The 24913-nt window shown below is 41.0% G+C and overlaps 1 protein-coding gene across 1 annotated transcript in view; it reads right to left on the bottom strand.

Annotated features, from left to right (window-relative positions):
- LOC140476805 (fibrocystin-L-like) overlaps nucleotides 1–24913 on the bottom strand; it is a 261275-nt gene that overhangs the window by 75462 nt on the left and 160900 nt on the right. Inside the window, 7 exon segments of the mRNA XM_072569599.1 lie at nucleotides 3242–3371; nucleotides 8701–8852; nucleotides 11251–11339; nucleotides 11776–11929; nucleotides 13341–13503; nucleotides 14926–15077; nucleotides 19809–20000. Of these exon segments, the coding sequence (XP_072425700.1) occupies nucleotides 3242–3371; nucleotides 8701–8852; nucleotides 11251–11339; nucleotides 11776–11929; nucleotides 13341–13503; nucleotides 14926–15077; nucleotides 19809–20000 (1032 nt within the window).

Genomic DNA, 24913 nt, shown 5'->3' with positions numbered 1-24913 from the left:
GGGCTCACAGAGTACTTCTAGTGCAGGAAGAGGCAATTTGACTCATCAGGTCCTGCACCGACCCGCTGAAGAGCATTCCACCAAACCCACCTTCGACCCTATCCCTGTAACCCTGCAATTCCCCTGGCAATCCACCAAACTTGCACATTGAGTCATACAGCTGTACAGCATGGAAACAGACCCTTTGGCCCAACTCTTCCATGTTGACCAGATATCCCAAATTAACCTGGTCCAAATTTCCATATCCCTCTGAACTCTTTCTAAAAATATATCCATCTAGATGAATCTTAAATGATATAATGCTATCTGCTTCCCCCACTTCCTCTGGCAGCTTATTCCATACACACACCACCCTCTGCGTAAAACATTGCCCCTTAGATCCCTTTTAAATCTTTCCCCTCTCATCTTAAACCTTCAGTTTCAGACTCTGCTGCTCTGGGGAAAAGACTTTGGCTATTCACCCTATCCATACCCTTTATGATTTTATAAACTTCTATAAGATCACCCCTCAGCATCCAACTCTGTACAGAAAATAGCCCCAGTCTGTTAGTCTCTCCTTTTAGCTCAAACTCTCCAACCCTGGCAACGATCTTGTAAATCTTGTCTGAAACATTTCAAGTTTCACAATATCCTTCCTAGAGGAGGGAGACCAGAATTTAATGACCAATAAAGGCAAGCATGCCAAACACTTTCTTCACTATCCTATTTACTTGCAACTCTACTTTCAAAGAACTATGAATCTGCACTCCAAGGTCTCTTTGTTCAACAACACTCCCCTGTAATTTACCACTATGTGTATAAATCCTGCTCTGAGGCAGCAGTGCTAATCACTGTGCCATACCAATATACAGCTCATGGACTGCATTGGATCAAGAAGGCAGCTCATCATTACCTTCTCAAGGGCAACTAGGGTCAGACAATTAATGCTGTCCAAACAATGATGCTTATGTCCCATGAATGAATGAATTAAAAAAAAATTACTAACTGGAATAGACAAAGCATGAAAGGCTTACAGGGGGCAGAATTTTTAAAAATGTATCCATGAAATCTTTTTAACCTAACAGACAGAAAACCCTACAAGTCAAGGGGCAGTGCTAGAACTAATTTGCAGGAATAAAGCCAGGCAGGTGGGAGAAATACCACTGGAGGAGCATTTCAGTAATAGTGATCATAACACAGTAAGATTGAAGGTAGTCACAAAGATGGACTGGAAAGAAAAGTTCTGAACTGGGATTAGGCCACTTTCAATATAAGACAGGATCTGGCCAAAAGGGACTGGAGCAGCTGTCTGTGGCAAGATATGTAGCAGAGTAGTGGTACATAAGTAAGGAGATTGCAAGGCTTTGACATTAATTTTCAAATCCTCTCTGTGCACAGGAGATGTGTAAGAGGACTAGTGGGCAGCTAATGTAGTCCTATTCTTCAAGAGGGGTGGTGGGAACAAAAGAGGGAACTGTAGGCCAGTGAATTTAACATTAGTAGGAAACTTTTGGAAAGCATTCTTGGAAAGGAAAGGATTAAATTAGTATGAATAGCATGATTTTATTAGGGGGAGATTATATCTGATAGGTTTGATTGGACTTTTTGAGGAGATGACTAGATGTGTGCAGTAGATGTAGTCTACTTAGACTTCAATAAGGCTTTTGCCATTGTACTGCATAGTGTGGACCATCAAGAAGTAAGAGTCTATGGGATCCAGGGCAATTTGATAAATTGATCCAAAATTGGCTTAGTGGCAGGAGACAAAGTGATGGTCACAGATTGTATTTTTAATTGGAGGCCTCTGCTCAGTGGCGTACTGCGGGGAATTTGTACAATACTTTGATAATTTAGATATGAAAGTAGGACATTTGATCAGTGAGTTTTCATATGACATTAAATTGTTTGTGTGGTAGATAACGAGGAGGAAAGTGGGTTGCTTCTGATTGGCAGAACAATAGCAAACTGGAAAAGTGTAAGGTAATGCATTAGGGAGGACCATCAAGGCAAGTGATGCAGTGATGACTGATATGACCCTAGGAAATACAGACGATCAGAGGGACCTTGGTGTGCATGTCCATAGATCTTTGAAGGCAACAGGTGAGGTAGATAAGAAGGCATGTGGAATATTTGCCTTTATTACTCAAGGCACTGAATTAAAGAGTAGATGGGTTATAATAGAGCTGTATATAACATTAATTAGGCAACAGCTGCAGTAATGTGAACAATTCTGGTCACCATGCTATAGGAAAGATGTGACTGCACTAGAGAGGGTGCTGAGGAAATTCACCAGGATGTTACCTTAGGGAACAATTAAGCTGTGAAGAGAGACTAGATAGAGAGGAGTTGTTTCCCTCATAGTAGAGAATGTGGGGGGAGTGCATGTTTGAAGTATACACAATTATGTGGGGCATAGATAGAGTAGATAGGAATTAATTTTCACTTAGGGAACTATCAACCAGGGGAAACAGATTCAGGTTAAGGGGCAGGTGGTTTAGAGGACATTTAAGGAAACTTCTTTACACCCAGAGAGTGGTAGGTATCTGGAACTCACTGTCTGAAATGGTGTCAGAGGCAAGAACCATCACATCATTTAAGACATATTTAGATGAACACTTGAATTGTCATGGCATACAAAGCAATGGGCCAAGTGCTGGAAGATGGGATGAGAATTGAAAGGTGCCAACAGACATGATGGACCAGCCCTTTCTATCTGTTATACTCGATGACTTTCTATGTGACATGGCCATTTCATCATCAATCCTTCAAAGCAAAGTGATCAGATTCACAAGGTCAAGGTCCAAGTGGGAAACAGCTATATAAGAGGCTGCTGCTTCACTCACTGAAGCAGAGAGTGGGCACAACAGATCCTCTCAGACCTTGTGGGTGGCACGGTGGCACAGTGGTTAGTACTGCTGCCTCACAGCGTCAGAGATCCAGGTTCAATTCCCACTTCAGGCGAATCTGTGTGGAGTTTGCACATTCTCCCCATGTCTGTGTGGGTTTGTTCCGGTTTCCTCCCACAATCCAAAAATATGCAGGTTAGGTGAATTGGCCATGCTAAATTGCCCATAGTGTTAGATGAAGAGGTAAATGTAGGGGAATGGGTCTGGGCTGAAGGGCCTGTTTCTACACTGTAAGTAATCTAATCCAATCTCTCAGAATCAAGTGGGAAAGATCACTTTCTCAGCTTTTCTGCTTTATAATCTGAACATGATTCTAATAAGAACTCATCACTAGTGAAGCTGTAAAGGTGACTTACCCAGCACCTTTGAACCTTGATTGGGCCCGTTTCTTAAAGGCCACTCAGGGGTTGAATGGTCTCCCGTCAAAACAATCTGTAGCTCTCCTTGGAACGGTTTCTCTGGGCTGCCTGCAATCAGCCTCCCTCCCTGCAAAACAAAACACACCAACAGTAATGCAGCTGAAAATCCTGAGACTGTCTGAACCATCCCAGACCCAGGGAACGGGAGGAGTGAGCACTTTAGAGAGAAGGCAGGAGTGCCTTCAGTTTAACTAGATTTTCCTACTCAACCCCTGTATGCTTTAATACCCAGTCTTATTTCACATCCTCCCTCACAATTTATACCCTTTAATATCTCACAGAAACCGAGCATGTCTGGCAGCACCTGTGGAGAGAAAACAGCTAAAATTTCAAGTCCAGTGACCCTTCTTCAGAACTGATAGCAGCTAGGAAACACTGGTATTTATGTTGATGACAGAGAGTTAGGGGGAAAGGGGGTGTAAGGTGGAGAGCAGAATGAGCAGATGGACGGTGATGGAGCCCAGAGAGAGTAAGAAATAAAGTGAGAGAGAAAAATAAAGTAACACGCAGACAGTTGAAATCAAGCCAGGGAGAAGAAAAAGCTAGATGGGTGAAAATGGGGACTACGAGTGGGTAAAAATGAATTGGCTGTGCTGAAAGCAGCCTATGTCATGACAGGGGTGTGGGAATAGATAAAAGACACAAAAGATGGTGTTCAGGCTCTAAAGTTATTCAACTCAATACTGAGGACTACAAGGCTCCAAGCAGAAAATGTGATATTCTTCCATCTTGCACTGAACCGCACTAAAGCACTACATAAGACCCGTGTCAGAAATGTTGGCATGGGAACATAGGGGTGTGTTGAAGTGGTAGACAAAATTATGCCCCCTTGTTATTGACTTTTTGATTCAGGGGAACAGGTGTTATTTTAATCATCCTCCCCATGCTCCTCATAATTTTGTACACCTCTATCAGATGCTGTTCAACCTTCTCTGCTACAAGAAAATAGTCCGAGCCTATCCAGCCACTCTTCCATCCTAGGCAACATTCTGCCGAATCTCCTCTGCACTCCCTCCAGTTTTAATCACATCCTTCCTATAGTGCAGTGAACAGAAATATAAACAGTACTCCAACTATAGCCTAACCAAAGTCCTATTCAGCTCTAACATAGTGTTCCTTCTCTTAAAAATCTATGGCTCAAATGATAAAGGCAAGTATCCTGTGTGCCTTCTCAATTACCCTTTGAATTCTTTGAAGAGGTGACAAAATTGATTGATGAGGGAAGGGATGTCATACATATGGACTTTAGTCGGGCATTTAATAAGGTTCCCCATAGTAGGCTGATGAAGAAGGTGAAGTTGCACGGGATCAAGGGTGTTCTAGTTAGATAAATAGAGAACTGGTTGGGCAACAGGGAAACAGAGAGTAGTAGTGGAAGGGAGCTTCTCAAAATGGAGACCTGTGACCAGTGGCACTCTACAAGGATCTGTGCTAGGACCACTGTTGTTTGTGATATTCATAAATGATTTGGAGGAAGGTATAGGTTGCCTCATTAGCAAGTTTGCAGATGACACTAAGATTGGTGGAGTAGCAGATACTGAAGGGGACTGTCAGAAAATACAGCAGAATATAGATTTGGGCAGAGAAATGGCAGATGAATTTCAATCTGGGCAAATGCGAGGTGGTGCATTTTGAAAGATCCAATTCAAGAGTGAACTTCTTCAGCTGTTTCCTCAATGACCCTCCCTTCATCATAAAGTCAAACTGGGGATATTCACTGATGATTGCACAATGTTCAGCACCATTCATGACTCCTCAGATACTGAAGCAGTCTTTGCTCAAATCAACAAGATCTGGACAATATCCAAGCTTGGGCTGACAAAGTAGCAAGTAACATACATGCAACTCAAAGCCAGACTATGACCATCACCAATTAGAGACAATCTAACCACAGCACCTTGACATTCAATGGTGTTACCATCACAGAATGCCCCACTATCAAAAACTTGGGGCTTACCATTGACCAGAACTCAATTGGGCTCATCACATAAATACGGTGGATACATCAGCAGGTTAGAAGCTAGAAATACTATTGGCAAGTAACTCAGCTCCTGACTCCCCAAAGGCAGTCTATCATCTACAAAGCATGAGTCAGGAGCATGATGGAATACTCCCCACTTGCCTGGATGGGGGCAGCTCCAACAAGAAGCTCAAGTTGAAGAAGCTTTGCACCATTAAGGACAAAGCACTACATCCACAAGCATCCACTCCCTCCATCACCAATGCTCAGGTAGCAGTACTGAGTATATGCACTGCAGAAATTCACCAAAGATCCTCAGACAGGACATTCCAAACCCACAACCACTTCCATCTAGAAGGACAAATGCATGGAAACACTACCACCTTCAAGTGGAAGTCAAAACTTTGGGAAAACAGTCATTAACACACTTCTGACAAAGGTAAAGAAAGGAAAAAAGATGCTCTCACTGAATGCAAGCCAGGCAAAACATGACTGGAGGAATCTGAGTGCTGCCAGATAGCAACTGCCGAAAGAAATCAGGATCAAAGAATTTCAATCAACCTGTAAAGCCATCTCAAAACTGACTCCTTGTAGGGATGGCCCATATCTCGTTACACCAAAATGGCCCATGCCTCCTAACCCAAAATGGCCAATGAAAAATAAGCAAAAATAAACAGCCTACTTACACAGTGAAACATAATGGTACCTTTGAACAGCACTACTACAAGGTCAGCATGGGGGCCCTACAAGAAACCATTCGAGACAGTTTTGAGAAGAGAGTGTGGCTGGAGAAGTGATTGATCCCAGCCTCATTAGTGAAAGGATGATTGTTCCAGTAAATGAATAGCACCAGGTGTGAGTCTTGGCCCAGAAACTAGCCAGATTGACTCCTAAAGCAGCTGCAAAGATAACAACTAAAGTTATTTCGTAGTAAATAGTTGTTTCTTTGAAGCTACTCACAATATTAAGAAGTAGGTTCTAGTTAAAGATCCTTCAGATAATTATAGAAGTAGTTTTCAACATAAAAGATAGATACTCATAACCAACGCATAATACAAGCATCAGAGAAAAAAATTAAAATACAAGTATGAAAGTTAATTAGTCTCAAGAAACACCCTCAACAAAACAGATTGTTCACAATTACAAATACAAAGTACAAACAGTAGAAATAGTTGTATAACTTTACACGTTATAATTAATTTTATAACAGAAATCAATATGAGAAATCTTATAGCAAGTAGTTAAGACTGTCTTTTATATTATTACATATATAATTAGGACAGTGAATAATAGAATTTTAAGCTGTCCTTAGAGATAAACAAGCCTTAGATAGATCTGTAGGAGAATAGCCAGTAATTTTGGAGGGCAAATGAATAGGATGCATAGGAAGAATCCAAGGCATAGAGTCTGGTAGACACTATAAGATTATGGGAACCTGGAGCTGTCCATAGGAATGCCCATCATTGATTAGGTGTCTCTTAGGATTGGGTAAACAGAGTAAGAGGGAAGGACATAGTGACTACGTTGTATATGATTATTGTAACACAACATGTATAAAAATGCTATATTTTACTGTCAAAATCAGAGTCTGTCATTGATCTTTCTTCTGATCTAAGCCAAAGATTAAGGCAAATAATTGTGTTTGCACACTGAGGCCAGATTGGGCAAGATCTTTTAGCCCTCTCCCTGCATTAACCCATTTCTGTTTGAAATAAAGTCTGCCATTTGCCTGAATCCTGCCATTTGCCTGAGTCCTTGTTTCCAGTCAGGGACTGGAGTACTCTCTGATATTCCTCAACTACTAACATTAACACCACCATTACCAACATCAACATGAACATGCACTGTAATGGCCACAACATCTCCCATCTACCTTTTATATTTGGACAGACTTCTTACTTGTAATCTGTGTGTATATGTGTATCATTATTATTTCTTCTTGTGCACAGTAATTAATAAACATACTTGTTAACTCAAGAAAGCCTGGTTCATTTAAATATAATTTCATTTGGTCTAGGAGAAAGATATCTATAAGAGAGGGGCATCCTTTGTAAACAACGTGGCTATGACCAACTGAGCGGTTGGGAGAAGAAAGAAGGGGAGGAGGTTCATCCCTCTTCAACCAGGCACATGACAATTTGGAGTATCCATCCATTTAGGGAACTTTACCTGGATCTAGGCATAACAAACTTGAACCTCGAGTACACAAATTGAACCCACAGATGAAATGAAAACATTATACTAGGCAAATTGTCACTATAAAAATCTGCAAAAGGCTTTCTTGAGTTTACACTGTTGCAGTAGAGAGATGTTTACATCTGATGCCAACATGTTCTGAGGAGAATTAGGGGAGTTCCTTTTGAGGATTTAAAAATTCTGTCCCTTAAACAGTTAATAGATTTTGTAACTATTTGGAATTATAATTTTTCCCGAAAATCAGAGAAACAAAAATTGTAAAAGAGATGACCAATGGCTTACAAGTAGAAACTTAGGGAAATAACATGTAGCAATTTTGCAAAGAAATGGTTTGGTTATAAAGAAGCCAAGTTAGTGAAGAGGTTTGCAGTCACTAGAACTTGGAGAAAGATGCCTTTTCCACCAGTTACATGCCTCCTACATATAATCAGGTTTGTGAATACATCTTTCCTGAATGTGTTAAACAAAATTGCACCCTTGGATGTTTTTCTACCAGACTGGGGTCTTCAAGAGTATTCACAGCATGACAATAAATACAGAAGTTGCTCTCAAATGATGAAAGCTGGCCAGCTTGATTGGTTCTGAGAGTTTTATTGCAATAATTTAAAAACCCCTGGATGAATCCATTAATTCCTGAGATTGTTAATATTTTTATCAGTCCCCTTTCCCTGGGGATTGGTTTAACTCCCCTCTCCTCTCCACATCTCGATTTGTAATTATTTCTGTTATACTAACTGTATCCTGTCCAGGAAACACAGATGGAAAATATTTGTTCAATTCACCCGCTATTTCCTTATTTTCTAATCTCACTGTCTAAAGTTCCCTTCAGTTAGCTCTTTTCCGATTTAAATACCTTCAAGATCTCTTATTATCTGTTCTTAATATTCTGGCCTGCTTTCTCCCATATTGTAATTCCACCTAATTTTTAAAAGTCATTCTTCACTGTTTTATATATGCCATCCAAACTTTCAAATTAGTACAAATTTCCACAGAACTATATAATTTTTCTTTTAAATTTGATTTTTTAAAACTTCCTTAGTTATCTGTGGATACAACCTTCCAATAGACATTTTCTTTCCATTCTTGAGTGTCATGAAATATGTCTTTCAATGTCTATTACTACATCTCCATTAGCTTCTCCTTTAAGTTAATATGCCAGTTCACTTTAGCCAGGTCTGTCTTCAAACTTTGATAACTGCCCTGAATCAAATGTAAAGTTTTAACAGTAATAGCAATTTACCTGAATTGAAATGTATGTTGCATTCAGGACGATTCTTGTGTAGGACGATGAACGATTAACTGACTTTAAGTTGTCATCCCTAATTTCTAAGGTACCAAGGATGGTAAGATTATAGAGTGGAGGAATTGGGCTATCCACCACTATCCACATTCCTGCAGGAATAATTTATTAAAACATGACTAATTAGTATTTAATTTGCCAACCTTTTGCTTGTTGTCAAAACTCCGCAAAACTCAGACTGCTGCCTTTACCCTGACCCAAATGCAAGTGAGGACACCATGAGCTCACGTGCTGTAGGAGATCATGTCAGTAATTGGTACAACAAGAAAACATTCCTTACTAAACTGCAGCATTTTGGAATGGCACTGTCACACTCTGGTGTGAAGTGGAGATAGTTGTTCTGACTGAATGGGGAGAATGTTTGCCAGGAATGGTCAGTGTTGGTTTGTTCTGCACTCACTGGAATATATCGCCGTTTACATCTTCATTTATATGGCATGGGCCAATGGATACACATGCATACACACACACAGACAACCAGAGATTCAGTCCACTCCAGAGACATAAGCATATAATGCAGAACAATACTCCCAGTGCTTCATTGACAGGTGCTTCACTGTCTGAGTGGATGTTTTTGGAGAAGATATGAAATGGAAGGCTTGTTTGCTCCCTTAGGTCATCATAACATATTCAATTTGAAGAGCAGCAGAGTTGTCCCTGGTATCTTGGTCAATAGCTATGCTTTAAACAAAATAATAAAATGGAATGCCTGGCTATTATCATGTTGCTGTTTGTTGGAGTTTAGGATGTGCAACGTGAGTGGTTGCACTTTATTGACTGAGGTCAGGAAAGGCATTATAGAAATTCAGACCTTTCTATTGGTCATTAGGAGAGTCTTGATAGCAGTGCCATTTCATCTGATGAGATTTGTAAATAATTTGCAAAAATTATTCAAATTGAATATCTTTCCTGACACAGCATGTACATTTGGCCACAGCAATTCTCTGACAATTGTCCCAAAGTGTTTTATGTGCAGCTCTTTTGTTTATTTGTCTTCTCATCTGACCAGCAATAAACTCTCAATGGCATCACTTAATATAACTCTAAATCATTTCAGGTTCAGATTTCTACTTCCTAGTGTAGTCTAGGATGAGGGAAATTGATTTTGGGAGTGTATTCTGGGATTAACAACATTGTTCTAGGGAATGAACATTGGATTTAGGGAAATTACTTGAAGCACTGTAATTTAGGAGGAGGAAAATTGGATTGGGAGTGTTCTCTGGAATTAAGGTCATTGCTTTGTTGTATGCGGAGAAAGCAGGTTGAGTGTTCCTGCATTTACTGGAGTTTAGAAGATTGAGAGGGGATCTAACTGAAATACATAAAATTCTGTCAGGACAGAACAGACTGGATGCAGGGATGATGTCTCTCCTGGCTGGATGATCCAGAACAAAGGGTTATAGTGTTAGGATGTGTGGTAGGCCATTTTAGACTGAGATAGGAGAAATTTCTTCACTGAGTGTGGTGAACAGATGGAATTCCCAACCACAGAAGACTGTGCAGCAAAGTCACCAAGTGTATTTATAAAAGAAACGGATAAATGTCTAGAAGCTAAAGTCATGGGAGTTTTGGACGAGACTTGGCATATGGCATGATCATGTTAGTAGGCTTGATAGATTGAACAGCCTATTTATGCTCTTAGTTTCTATGTTTCTGAACTTTTATGGTTTAAAGAGTGCACTCTGGGACTGGGGACATTGGTTTAGACCTTATAGCATAGCAGAAGAAGTGGGTCATTGAATCTGCTTACCATTCACTGAGATCATGACTGCAATGATAATACTCAACTCCACCTTCCTGATTTTTCCCCATAAATGTTGATTCCCTTATTGACTAAACATCTTGGAGGCTTGGAAGGGTGAAGAGCCTGTTCCTGTGTTGTAATTTTCTTTATCTGTCTATTTTAGCCTTGAATATACTTAATGACCTAGGCTCTACGAACTCCACTGTAAAGAATTCCACAGATTCACTATCTTTAAGAGAAGAGGTTCCTCCCCCTCTCAGTCTTAAATGAGTGATCCCTTTCTCTGACATTATATCCTCTGGTCTTATAGACTCCCACAGGGAAACCATCTTTCCACATCACCCTGTTAAGCCATCCCTAAGATTCTCATATATATTTCAATAAGGTCTCCTCACATTTTTCTGAATTCCATTGAGTACAGCCCAACCTATTAAACCTCTCCTCATCAAAAAATCCCTACGCACCCAGGATCAACTAGTGAACTTTCTCAGATTGCCTCCAATGCCAGTATGTTTATCCTGAGATAAGAGGACGAAAGCTGTTCACTGTATTCCAGCTTGTGGTCTGACTGGTGCCTTGTAGTTTTAGTGAAACCTCCTATCTATAAAATCTATTTCTTTAAAAATAAAAAAACAACATTCCATTTGCGTTCCCTATCACTCAGTGAATTTGTATGCTTGTTTTTTGTGATTTATGGGTTAGGGATTGTACCCTGTGATTAGGGAACTGATTGGTTTTGACTGTACCTTGTTCGATCATCACGCTGCTACCTTCAGTGGGAACGGTGTTATTGGATTCTGGCCTTGATTCCCAGAACGATGAGTTTGACCAAGTTCTGGAAAAAAAACGTTTTTGAGAATGACAAAGGCTCCTGTCTCTAATTGTTGATCAAATGTAAAATAAATGAAATTAGATGCATAAAGTATTTAAAGTTTTGAAGTCAAGGAAGCAATTGTTAAACAGATGGGAAATGAAAAAGTTTTCACACATTCTATGGCTATGATTTGGAACATGTTATTTGAAAGGGTGGGGAAAGCAAATTCAGTAGTAGTTTTTAACTGAGAATTTGATTAATATTAAAAAAGGGGAACTGTTTGCAGGAAGAACCAAAAGAGTGGGATTAATGAGATAGCTCTTGAAGAAAGCCAGCACAATGGTTACATGTGCTCTAAGGTTCTGTGAATCAATTGCAACAATCAGTTGAGAGATTTGTTTGAATATTAATCATCTCCCCTCTATCCTCAGTAGTTTTACCCCATGTAATGTCTTACACATAATTAGAGGCATTGATCTCTGAGTCTCTGGAAGGTGGCTCACAGTTCTTGTAAAAGCAGCGGAATACTCGAAACTGAACATCGATGTCAACCATTGTTGGGTCGAGGTTTGACTGAAAGCTGTGTCGCTCTGAAACTCCCCTTCCTGAAACTGAAATGTTATTGAATGATATCAGGAACTGGTAATATTTGAACAACATGCCACTCTGCAGCAATATAAAGGGAACAACAGACAGACTAAGACAAAGCAAATGGCATTTCTTGTGACTTTCAAAGTAGAAAGTTTTGAAACATAATTCTGGAATTGTGATCTCTCCTTTGAGTATTTTAAGTGGATTTGAATGTGGACAGCTGTACAAGTACTGAACTTCCCCAGGTACTGTGTGGGTACCATGTGTTTACACAGCACAAATGTAAATCCAGAATAAGGAACAAAGCGTAATGTTCCTTTTGGAAAATATTCCCATTATCAGAAAATGGGAACATTATTTAAAACAATTTAGCTTTTGCAAGCAAATTGTCTCTTTTAAATAGATGAGGAAAAGACATTTCCAAGACACTGACCCAAATATTCTGATGGTGGTCAGAAACTCTAGTTTACAGTGAGCTGTGTTCTCTGATTTAAACATCCAGAAACACAGCCAGACACTGTGAAAAGGTCAGTATGTAAGGAAAATGTGGATTTAGGATGCCAGTTGGTTAGGGTGCTATGTGGATAGGGTATAGGGATGCCAGCCAAATAATATGCCAGGTAAATAAATGAGTAGGTCAAGGGTAAAAGGGGTACTGTTGGGGTGTGGGGGTCAAGCTGCAATAAAGGGGTGAGGGAGAATCTTAGTGGTGGCTGGATCTTGGGTCGGGATGAGTGGAGCAAAGGCCAATGGGCAAGGTCTTGGGTCTGGCGATTCAGTGGTCTCAGGGCTAGGAGGCTTTGCACAAATGGGGGAAACAATAGATCCAAAGTTGGAAGGGTGGGGTTAGGTGGCTGGGGGTTGGGTAGAGGGAAGGGGGTATTGGGTTCATTAGGAGTTAAGTGAGGCTACTGTTCTGTTAAGGGTGTAATTGCAATGCGTCCACAGAATGTAAGGGGTTGAAGGAAGTGCAATTCTAAGGTTAATGGTGAGTAAGGGAGGCTTTAGTTTTCCTAACTTTTCCAAAGCTAAACAGAATCAGAGCCTTGTAAATTCTTCAGTGTTATCAGACTCTTTTAGAGAGGTCCAAACAGAGGGAGTCGCTATATTTCACAGCTGGTTCTGATGGAGTCAGCTGCATTTGGAATTCTGCATGGTCCAAGCACACAACTCCAAACTATGCAGCTTCAATAACTCTCTGACCATTGGAATAGCTGGACTAATATTCCTGGCATGGCCTGAAATCCTCCTAATATAGTCTATTTACCCCTGGGAGTTTCATGTTCCCCTAACTCCAGGTTCCAAAGTCACCACAAACTCACCAAAATCCCCTCCCCCATCACGAAAATATCAGTTCCCCCACACCCATGACAAGGTTCTTGACAGCCAGTGAGTTTGCTTGTAAAGTGCAGTCAATGTTCATAACCTTACTCAGATAATATAGGGTCAAATTCTCCTGGTCGAAGTACCAATCGCCATTTTGGTTGCTGGCCCAACTGAGAGGGTGGAGTGAATTATTCCGAACTGGATTCATGATCTTGAAATAGTCTGGTTGATGGATGAATTTATGGGATATTACAATTGAATCATTGTCCTAAAAATGAAACAGAACATTACCAATTACCTCAAACTGTAAAATGAAAGTTCTTTTCAAAGCTTTCAAACCTGAGAACTGCTCACTTCCCTGTTCCTCTGTGTCTCTCTCTTCTCCCTTGCAGCTCTACTATGTTTCTCTCCTCTCTTCCATATTCTTTCCCCTTGCCTTGCTTCTCTTCATCTTGTCCTTCTCTCTCCTCTTCACCTTACCTTGCATACATCGCACTCTTTCCCTCACCTCTTGTCTCCTTTCTCCTGTATTCACGTCTCTTGTATTCCCCCAACTCTCCTTTCTTTTTCTCTTCTTCCTCTCCTCCTGCTGATCCTCCTTCCTTCATTCTTCTCCCTGCCTTCATTCTTCTCCTCTCCTATGGATCAGGGACTTTTAAAACTCTTGGTTGGAACCTGAACATTTCCACAAAACTTATTCAACCATTCTCCACCACTCTTCTGTTCAACTACAGACCTATATTAAGAGCCCCAGCTCTTCATTTATACATTTAAATGTGACACTTATTAAATAGGTCCCAGATTCATGAAAAATGCTTGTTTTAAAAACATGCAATGAAGCACTTAGGATAAACCAAAAGAATAATTTCATGGCACCAAGTTGGGACCCTTATTGGCTTCTCTCCACCAACAAAGAAATTGCAAAAGCCTACAGGGCTAATAAAGGTAATTGAATCTACAACAAAAACCCCATCAATGTTTGCTGGGTCAGTGAGGAGGCTCCTCATTACCAGTGGACAAGGAAGCACACCTATGGTACTGCTTGCCCTTGTTGATTGTTCACCCAGGATCCCCAATTGCTGACTTCAGTCATCATCGTTAAAATAATTTGTTTCATTGGGGTTGCTGGAATGTGCTGGGTGGTCAAATTTGCTCAGTGTGCATTGGCAATATTTTCACTTTGTGGGCCACATGGTCCTGCATTAATAAACCAGTATTTAACAGAGACCAAAGACTCCTTGGTTCTGACTATGGCAACAGAACCCAAGTCTTTGGAGCAGTAAATTCTTTATTTACAGATCCATAGGCAAGAGTGCTAAAAATAGAGTCTCAACTCACATCTAGCATTGAAGCAGCAATATTAGGGCAGGCTACCAAACACTTGATCAAAATGCCAAATTCATGGTGGGAATTTCAGATCATTAAGTACAGGAAGCTAAAGGCCACCAGTGATGGTGCGATGGAACTGGAATATGTACAAGATTCAAAACTAGAGCATTGTGGGTGTTGAAGAGTTGTGAAGATGGAGGAGACTTCTAAGAAAGGGAGAGTGTGAGGACATGGATTGATCTGAAAGTAAGGACAGGAATTGTTGTGAGTTTGCAGAATACATGAGCAATGTCTTCGAGTAAGTAATGCAACAACATTTAACCCATTATTACACTCTCCTTTAAATAAGATTCATAAATACCTTGAAGTGATGGAATGTGGCTTTGTAAGAGATATTGGTGATATAGTTGATATCCTTGAAGTGCAAGTTTAAGATCTCATTGTTTGGAATAAGAGCCACCCAACCACAGAGTTTTATGTTATGCATGGACCTATATCGGATGACACTGTTTCCTACATCAACACATCAGAGAACAGAAAGAAAGTCAGCAACCTCATTCATTTGAATTAAACATATAATAGAGGTCCACATTTGATCAGTCCAGAGTGAACAGGTTATTCCATTCTAATTTTCTAATCAGTTTATATGACATAGTTTGAATACACACATATTAATAAAGATCTTAAAATCTTCCTGTTTACAAATCTTACTTTGTGTGATCAATACTTGTTAACAGTTGACAGGGTGCTTGCCTATGGAAGTTTTATAATAGGGATTTTCAACATAATCAGTTGTTTGCCAAAATATGTTGATGAAACACTAGAATAAAAGCTGAAAGTATTGAACAAATGTAACAGGATCAGCAGAATGTGTGGAGAGTGAAAAAAGAATTAACATTGTGAGTCTGACATGACTTCTTCCAAAGCAGCTCCTCGGATGCTTCCTGTCTTGCTCCAGCACTTTCTGCTTTTACTTCAGATCTCTCAACTCCCCATTACTTTGGTTTTTAAAACTCTACAGCTTTTACTTTAAGGGAAAAGTAGTAACTGAAACATATGTCTTTGATAAAACTGTAAACAAATAATACATTTAGAAAGAAACACATTAGTCAATATCATTATATATACCCAAATATGTTTCTTTGTTTTGTTTTAATAGCTTCTTTAAACACAACGAATTTGGAGTTGATCATTCAGCCCTTCAAATCTGCTTGGCCATTTGATAATATCATGGCTGATCTGATCATGACCTCAACTCCACTTTCCTCTCTATACCAATCATCTTCAACTCCTTTGATAATCAAAAATGTTTCTACGTCAACCTTAAATATATATAATAATGCAGACTTCACTGCTCACTGGGGAAGAGAATTGTAAAGACATTCTACCCTCTGAATAGAATGTCTGAGTCTACCCACTGAAAGAAAAAGATTCGTCCTATTTAAATGGATATCCTGATTTTTAAACTGAGACCTCTTATTGTCAGCTCCCACAAAAGGAAAAATGCTCTCAGCTTCATATGTGTCCAATCCCTTCAAGACATTATATGATTCAATCACATTATCTCTCCATTTTTAAACTCGAGTCAGTTTAGGTCCTACTTAGCTGAAAATGTGTTGCTGGAAAAGTGCAGCAGGTTAGGCAGCATTCAAGGAGCAGGAGAATCGACGTTTCGGGCATGGGCCCTTCTTCAGGAATAAGGAAAGTGTGCCAAGCAGGCTAAGATAAAAGGTAAGGAGGGGTGTTGGAAATGTGATAGGTGGAGGGAGGTTAAGGTGAGGGTGATAAGGTGAGTGGGGGTGGGGGGCGGAGAGGTCAGGAAGAAGATTGCAGGTTAGGAAGGCAGTGCTGAGTTCGAGGGTTGGGACTGAGACAAGGTGGGGGGAGGGGAAATGAGGAAACTGGAGAAATCTGAGTTCATCCCTTGTGGTTGGAGGGTTCCTAGGCGGAAGATGAGGCGCTCTTCCTCCAGCCATCGTGTTGCTATGGTCTGGCGATGGAGGAGTCCAAGGACCTGCCTGTCCTTGGTGGAATGGGAGGGGAAGTTGAAGTGTTGAGCCACGGGGTGGTTGGGTTGGTTGGTCTGGGTGTCCCAGAGGTGTTCTCTGAAACATTCCGCAAGTAGTTGACCTGTCCCCCCAATATAGAGGAGACCACATCGGGTTCTATATTGGGGAGACAGGCCACCTACTTGCGGAATGTTTCGCACCCGATAAAATGATCTCATTTGTCAATCTGATTCATCCATTCTAAGATTAGACTCACCCAATTATTGCAATACCTTTTTTTGAGGTAATAAAGTTTTCCCAAAAGTGACTCTTTATCTTTGCTTATTCTTTACCCAAACTGATTTAACTTTATCTCTTACTACTGTACCAATGCCATTATTAATTCACAAACCACCATTGTTCCTAACTTCCTGTCCTTCTAAATGTCAAAGAGCCTTAAATATTGTCAGGATGATATAAATTCTATCAGCTGATTTAATATTTAGCACATTTGTGGATGGAAATATTATTTACCTGATCTATACAAGTTGGCCAGATTTTAGAAGCCAATATGCATTACATTAAACACAACATGAAGTGAAATTAACACTTTCCCCATAGGCAATGAAATTAGATAGACAAGCCCCATGAAGGTGCAAAAAGGCCAGCACCTATTTAATTTATAGTAAAATTAGAGTTTTCACAAGTTAGCAATGACACCACATGGACACAATAATTTCAGCAGATTTCAATTAAATGACCAACTTGTTTTTCAAAGAACTCTGCAGCTGACCAGTAGGAAGTGGAATTATAAAACACGACTTGATTACAGAGTGAGAAGAGTTCTCTTCAGAAGGTTGTGACACTTTAAGCACTGACTGGGAAGAAGAATCAGGGAATTGAAAGCTTAAAAAATTGCTCTAATACTCACTACTGCTGACCATCTCCAGGAAACCAACTAACCAATCTTGATCTGGTTTGAAATATAATGACACAAGGACACTCAAAGGACTGTTATTGACTCTTAATTGGTTGCAGTAAAAAATAGTTAATGACATTTTAATTGGAGAAAGGTATAGCCTTGTTGTAAAATGAACGTAAATCTATATTGAAAAGATTTTTAAACAAAACCAAGGACATTGAAAGGAGGGGAACCTATTCACTCTTCTAATCTGGTTGTAACAAAATTCAGATTAGTCTGAGTGGCTATCAGGTCATGAATATATATTTCTTCTGCTTGTTACGAATGTTGTGAGCATTCTGATACAGTACCTTTAATTCTGACTTTTTACAAAGATTGAAACTCCAGCCTTATCCTCTGGAACATTATTAAGTTTATTCAATCTGTCCTGTCACATCACATTCTGGTTATCATTTACTGTGTTGGAATCCTGCTCTACGGCCTTGTCCTCTCTCTTTAGCACATATACTTTCAAGTGATCTTTACCTGACTGTTTAGTTAAATCTTCTCTACCACTCTGCTTTTAGGACTGATCCATACCACAGTTCAAAGAAAGACTGTCCTAATGGTACTATTCCCAGTTTCCCTGATATTGTGCCAGCACTTCACTACCTCTCTAGTCTTATCTTCATCATCTGGACACCTGAATCCTGACAACCGGATCCTCCCACTCCAACTGCAAATTTCTCTCAAGCTCTGAACAAATGTCCAGAATCCTGGCACTGGAACTGACCCTTTTGGACTCTTAGTCTCTGCTACAGAGAATTGTGTTTTTGACTATACTGTCCCTAATTATCACCACATTGCTATTTATTTGTCACAGTTGAACAACTCCTCATATCAAAGTGCTATCAGTACCTCACCATGTGCAATTGTCCAACAGGAACCAGGTTCCTGCAGCTTCATGGTTAAAAGTGAGGCCTGTAGCCCTCGCTCTAAACTGTGCAGTTGCAGGAACCTGAATCCTGTTGGACAATTGCAAAAAATGAGGTATCTCCATTTTGACCTTCTTAATTTTCATCCCTGCTTCATGCAATCGCACCTCTCTTGCCCCTGATCAGGGAACAGATCAGACAATCCCATTCAGAACTAATCCCTCTCTGATATTCTGCGGTGACTGTATCTTAGCTTCCAGTTTGTGAACTCTGAGCCAGAGCTCTTCAAGCCACTGACATTTTCTGTAGGTGTAGTTACTGTGGATCACAGTGGGTTCTCAGAAAAACAAAAGGCTGGAATAAATCAGTGAGCTTGGTATCCCCATTGTGTTCGATGAACAAATTTGAATTAATGTATCTGTCGTGCATTTGCTTACATTCTTATGTCAATTAACATGATAGTGACCCTGGGTGAAATGCTCTAGTGTAGATAAGTGAATATACATGCTCATCAACCAATCCTTTGCTGACCCCCTTCGCCACTGCGTCACATTTCAATATTCTTTGAAATGCACTGAATCCTCAGTCTCACTACTATCCTTCTCCTACCCACCTCAATTCTCCAAACTCTCACTGTTGTCTCCAGGTTTCCTTCTATTTCTGGTATGAACCAGTGTTTCCAATTAATAATGAGAGGCTGAGAAAAATGTAGAAGAATGAACACTAATTTACCATGTAAACCAAGTTCCCTATTACACACTAAGTCTATATCATGTCGTCTCCTCTTCCTGCATTCCCCTTGCCTCCACCAGATCTTACAACCTTTCTGTTCTATGTTTTTACTCAATGTCTTTAGCCTGACTAAACATGCCAAGGTTTCAGCTGAGTATATTATTGTTGGAAAACTAACACAGCGTTTTAAAATGCAATTGTACATTAGGAACAATTTGTGAGAAGTCTATGCACCAACATGAATTATAAAGTATCTTTGAACTTGTTAGGGAACATGATTATACACTGCAATGAACAATGTGAACTACCATAGGGGATAAGACCAGCTAACATTCTTACCCACACATTAAAATCCCTCCATTGCCTTGTCCCTGCCAATCATTACCTCTAACCCTACAATCAGCTGAGCTCTGCATTCTCCTTCATCCCAAATTTCCATGATTCTGATAGGCATACCTTCAAGTACTTTGAGCATAAACATTTCAATGTCCTCCTTCTCTCCTTTGTTTTCTCATCCTTTAAGATGCTCCTGAAAATCAACCTCTTCAACTGAGCTTTTGATCAGCTGCCCTGGTGTCTCCTGCTGTGACCTACTATCAACTGGAGTAATTCTAATGGTCAGCTGCAACAGGCCAAGGTGACCTAGTGATTTCTACCTGGAGAGACCAAGAGCAGAACAAGTACACACCGTGAGAATTTGATAGGATGAGTTCCTTCTCTCTCAATGCAAGTGGTGAAGGCTGAGACAAAGCCAAGCGATGGATGGTAACGGTGGCATCACACACAACACCGGGGTACATATGGCTCCACTCTGCTGATGGGTGACATCGAGCCGGATCCAAAAGTGAGCTGTACGGAAGCACCTTGTTACCAGGGGTACCTGTGAAAGAGAGTTGGATTACACATTAGTCAGATATAGTCTGTGCTAATTTAACGGTTGCATGAAGGTCCTCTTTCTATATTTCTCCGAAGAGCAGAAGTGATGTGTGGTGCTAGAAAAACCACAGCCGGTCAGGCAGCATCTGAGCAGCAAGACCGTCAATGTTTCAGGCATAACCCTTCTTCAGGCTGGGAGGGGGAAGTGGGCTGAGAGATAAAGGACGGGGGGGCAAGGGGAAAGGTAGGCGGGATGGTAATAGGTAGGCGAAGGTAGGAGGTGATGGTGATAGGTCGGTGGAAAGTGTGGAGCAGATAGGTGGAAAGGAAGATGGACAGGCAGGTCAGGTCAACAGGGCGGATCTGAGTCAGCAGGTTGGGTCTGGAATGGGGTAGGGGGGAGGCCTGGAAACTGGTGAATTCAATATTTATTCCATGTGGTTGTAGGCTCCTGGGTTGAAGATGAGTTGTTCCTCCTTCACTTTGCGGATGGCCTTGTGGAGGCGGTGGAGGAGGAATGCATATGTCCTCAGGATAGTGTGGGGGGGGTGGTGGTTTGAAGTGGATGGTCACAGGAAGGTGGGGTTGGTTAATGTGCCCTCCCACTCCTCCGAGGACATATCCAATCTGGGCCTCCTCCACCACCGATACGAGGCCACCCACAAACTGGAGAATAAACACCTTATCTTCAGCCTTGGGACCCTACAATCACACAGCATGAACATTGAATTCACCAGTTTCTAAGTCTCCCAACAACACTAGCCTAACTCCATCCCAGATCCAATTCTGTGACTTAGATCCGCCCTCTTGACCTGACCTACCTGTCCAACTTCCTTCCCTCCTATCTGCTCCACACTTCCCCCCAATGTATCAACATAACTTTCTATCTTTGCCCACCTATAACCAACCCAACTACCTTTCCCTTAGCTCCACCTCCTCTCCCCCTATTTATATCTCAGCCCCCTTCCCCATCCCCAATCTGAAAGAAGAGTTTTGCCTGAAATGTTGACTCTCTTGCTCCTCGGATGGTGCCCGACCTGCTGTGTTTTTTCCAATGTCACGTTTTATCAAGTCTGACTGTAGAGCATCTGCAGTCCTCACTTTCTCCTTAGAGCAGAAAACAATTCAGGCTGAAAAGCACTGCACAGTATTTGCACAAATCATCAAACAATTAGTATACCCCTCAGGAAGAAATTAATTATTCTGTAGCAACTATTTGAAGGAAAAGCAGGGAATTAACCCTGGTTTCCTGGCCAAAATTTATCCCACAGCAAACAAGAAAAAAAACTGATTAATTTAGTCATTGTCACTTAGTTATTTTAATTTGGCTGGTGTGTTTCCTACATTACAACAGTGACTATGTACCAGGAGGGTGCTGCTGGCCATAAGCTCTCTGGATTGCTCTGAAATTGAGAAAAGTAATAAAGAAATACAGGACTTTCTTTATCAGCTTGTTTAGGTTCTTCTTATTCATACACAAGATGTGAATGTCACTAGCTGGATGGTGTTAAGTTTGAGTGTTGTAGAAGCCACACTGCTTCAGGCAAGAGGGGTGTATTTCATCACACACCTGACTTGTGCCTTGTAGATGGTGGACAGGTTTTAGTGAATCAGGAGGTGAGTTACTTACTATAGGATTCCTAGCCTCTAATCTGCTTTTGTCATCACTGTATTTATATGGCTCGCCCAGTCAACTTCTAATCAATGGTAACCCTCGGGACGTTGATAATGAGGATTCAGTGATGGCAACAACAGTGAATGTCAAGAAATGACGGTTAGCTTATCGCATTGGAGATGGTCATTGCCCGATACCTGTTTGGCACAAATGTTAGTTGTCAGCCCAAACTTAGTTACTGTCTGGATCTTGCTGTATTTTGGACATAGATTGCTTCAATACCTGAGGAGTAATGGATGGTGCTGAACATTGTACAATCATCAGTTAATGTCCCCAGTTTTGCCCTTATGTTGGAGGGAAGGTCATTGATGAAGCAGCTGAAGATAGTTAGGCCCAGGACACTATCCTGAGGAACTCCTGCATAGATGTGATTGATGGCTAGCATTGACAATGATCTTCTTTATTAACTACAGAAAGCAGAGAGTTTTCTCCTGTTTCCCACTGACTTTAGTTTTGTGAGGGTTTCTTAACCTCAACATCGAGAAGGGCAAGGGCAGCAGATTCATGGGCACATTATCAACTATAAGTTGAATTTCAAACTGCTTATTATCCTGACTTATATATTTGCTCCATTCATTTTGCATGATCATAGTCCTGGAATTGCTTAACAGTGGGTGCATCTACACCACACAAACTGCAGTGATTCAAGCTCACCAACACCTTCTCGGGGACAATTAGATATGGACAATAGCTGGCCTAGGCAATGAAAGTATTCAAAGGAGGTCATGAGCGTTTTGTTTTCTCTCAGTTGTGTAGTAACTTTAATTTGGTAATCATTGGAAAGTCAGTAAGCAGCACTTAAATGGATATTCATTTTGTCATCCAGGTCTAGCTGACTAATTTCAATCACAATATTCAAGATTAGCATTAAAGTGCTTTTTCACTGACATCTCTCACATCAGTGATTGTTTAGTGTCTTACTGAGTGCACAAGAAGATAGTTGAGGAATTATATAACCTCTACAGCGTGGAAGCAGGCCATTCGGTCCATTGAGTCCACACTGATCCACTAAAGAGCACCCTATCCAGTCCTACCCACCCAAATCCCCCAACCACTGTAACCCTGAATTTCGCATGGTGAATTCACCAAACCTATACATCCCTGACCACTATGGCAATTTAGCATGGACAATCCACCTAATCTGCACATCCTTAGACTGTGGGAGGAAACCCACACATATGCTGGAGAATGCTTGTGCAGAGTGTGCACAGTCTCCTGAGGGGGGTATTGAACCCTGGTGCTGTAAGGCACCAGTGCTAACCACCAAGTCACCATGCTGCCCAGTTGTTGGATGCTCGTCATCTCAGTTGTGGAACGTTACTGCAGGAGTTCTTCCGGGGAGTGTCCTAGGCCTGACCATCTTCAGTTGATTCATCAATGATCTTCTTTCCTGTTAAGGTCAGAGGTGGACATACTTCGATTGCAAAATGTTCAGCACCATTTGCGAGCCTAGAGATATCCAAATGCGGCATGGTGGCTCAGTGGTTAGCACTGCTGCCTCACAGCGCCAGGGACCCGGGTTCAATTCCTGTCTTGGGCGACTGTCTGTGTGGAGTTTGCATGTTCTCCTTGTGTCTGCATGGGTTTCCTCTGAGTGCTCCGGTTTCCTCCCACAGTCCAAAGATGTGCATGTCAGGTGAAATGGCCATGCTAAATTGCCCATTGTGTTAGGTGCATCAGTCAGGTGTAAATGTAGGGGAGTGGGTTACTCTTCAGAGGATCAGTGTGGGCTTGTTGGGCCGAATGGTCGGTTTCCATTCTGTAGGGAATCTAATCTGGACAGCATCCAGACTTGGGTTGATAAGTGGAAAGTAACATTCACATCATGCAAGTGTCAGACAAAGACCATCTCCGACAAAAAAAATCATAATTACTCCTTGATGCTCAATGGCATTACCAGTGCTGAATTCTGCATAATTAACATCTTGGGAGGGGGTTAATATTGACCAGAAACTGTTCTTAGACCAGGCATACATTTACACTATGGCTGCAGGAGCAAGACAGAAGCTTGGAATTCTTTTGAATGGCAAAGAGAAAAATTTCACCCTCAATAATTTTTGATCAGAAACCTATTTGTGGTTAAACTATATAAAAGATTCAGACATGGCACATTTCACATTTTCTGCCAAATTCTTTCGGCATAATTTTGCTGCTCTAGTTCCAAAACAATAAAGTGACAACAACTCTCAGATTCCAGCCTCGGGTGACTGATGTGTGGAGTTTGCACATTCTCCCCGTGTTTGCGTGGTCTTCCTCTGGGTGCTCTGGTTTCCTCCCACAGTCCAAAGATGTGCAGGTTAGGTGAATTGACCATGCTAAATTGCCCATAATGTTCAGGGATGTATAATACGCTAGGTGCATTGGTTAGGAGAAATGTAAAGTAATAGAGTAGGGGAGTGGGTCTGAGTGGGTTACTGTTCAGAGGGTTGGTGTGGATTTGTTAGGCCAAATGGCCTGTTTCCACACTGTAGTGATTCTATGATTTTATGATAATATATGAGCAGCTACTAATCATCATTCAATGCAAGATAGTGAAAGGTAGTATCAAAATGTAAGAAAAAGCATGGAGTTGCACAAAGGTTTGTGACCGGTCAGAAGGCTGGATTATTTTTGAGAAAAAAGCAAAGTATGACGAAAAGGTTAAGAAGCCAGAGAAAGTGGTGGAGTCTAGTCCAATCACAACATTTAAAAGGCATCTGGGTGGGCCCATGTATAAGAAGGGTTTATAGGGATATAGGCCAAGTGCTTGCAAATGGGACCAGATTAGTTTAGGATATCTGGTCAGTATGAATGAGTTGGACAGTAGGCACTGTTTCAGTGCTGTATATCTCTATGACTCTATGAACACACATGGTCAAATGATGACTTGTCAAGAGCAGTCACTTTTACCTCATCTCTGGGATTCAGCTCTTTGGCCTATTTTTGAATTAAGGCTGTAATGAGGTCAGGAGCTGTGGTCTTGGCAGATCACCCACTCAGTGTCAGTGAAGAGCCTATGGCTGAGCATGTGTTGCTTGAGAGCATTCAAATAAAAGCAAGGGGGAAAATCTGAAATAAAAACAGGAACTATTTGAGAAACTCAGCAGGTCTGGTAGCATCTGTGGAGAAAGGAACAGAGTTAATGTTGACTCTAGTATGAAACTTCTTCAGAACTGCTTCATGGCATTTACTGATGGCTGAGTGTAGACTGAAGGAACAGTAATTAGCCAGGTTGGATTTGTCCTCTTTTTGTGTACAGGCCA

This window comes from Chiloscyllium punctatum, chromosome 5, assembly GCF_047496795.1.
Source record: "Chiloscyllium punctatum isolate Juve2018m chromosome 5, sChiPun1.3, whole genome shotgun sequence".
Classification (NCBI taxonomy): domain Eukaryota; kingdom Metazoa; phylum Chordata; class Chondrichthyes; order Orectolobiformes; family Hemiscylliidae; genus Chiloscyllium; species Chiloscyllium punctatum.
This window is presented reverse-complemented; position numbering and strand designations above follow the sequence as displayed.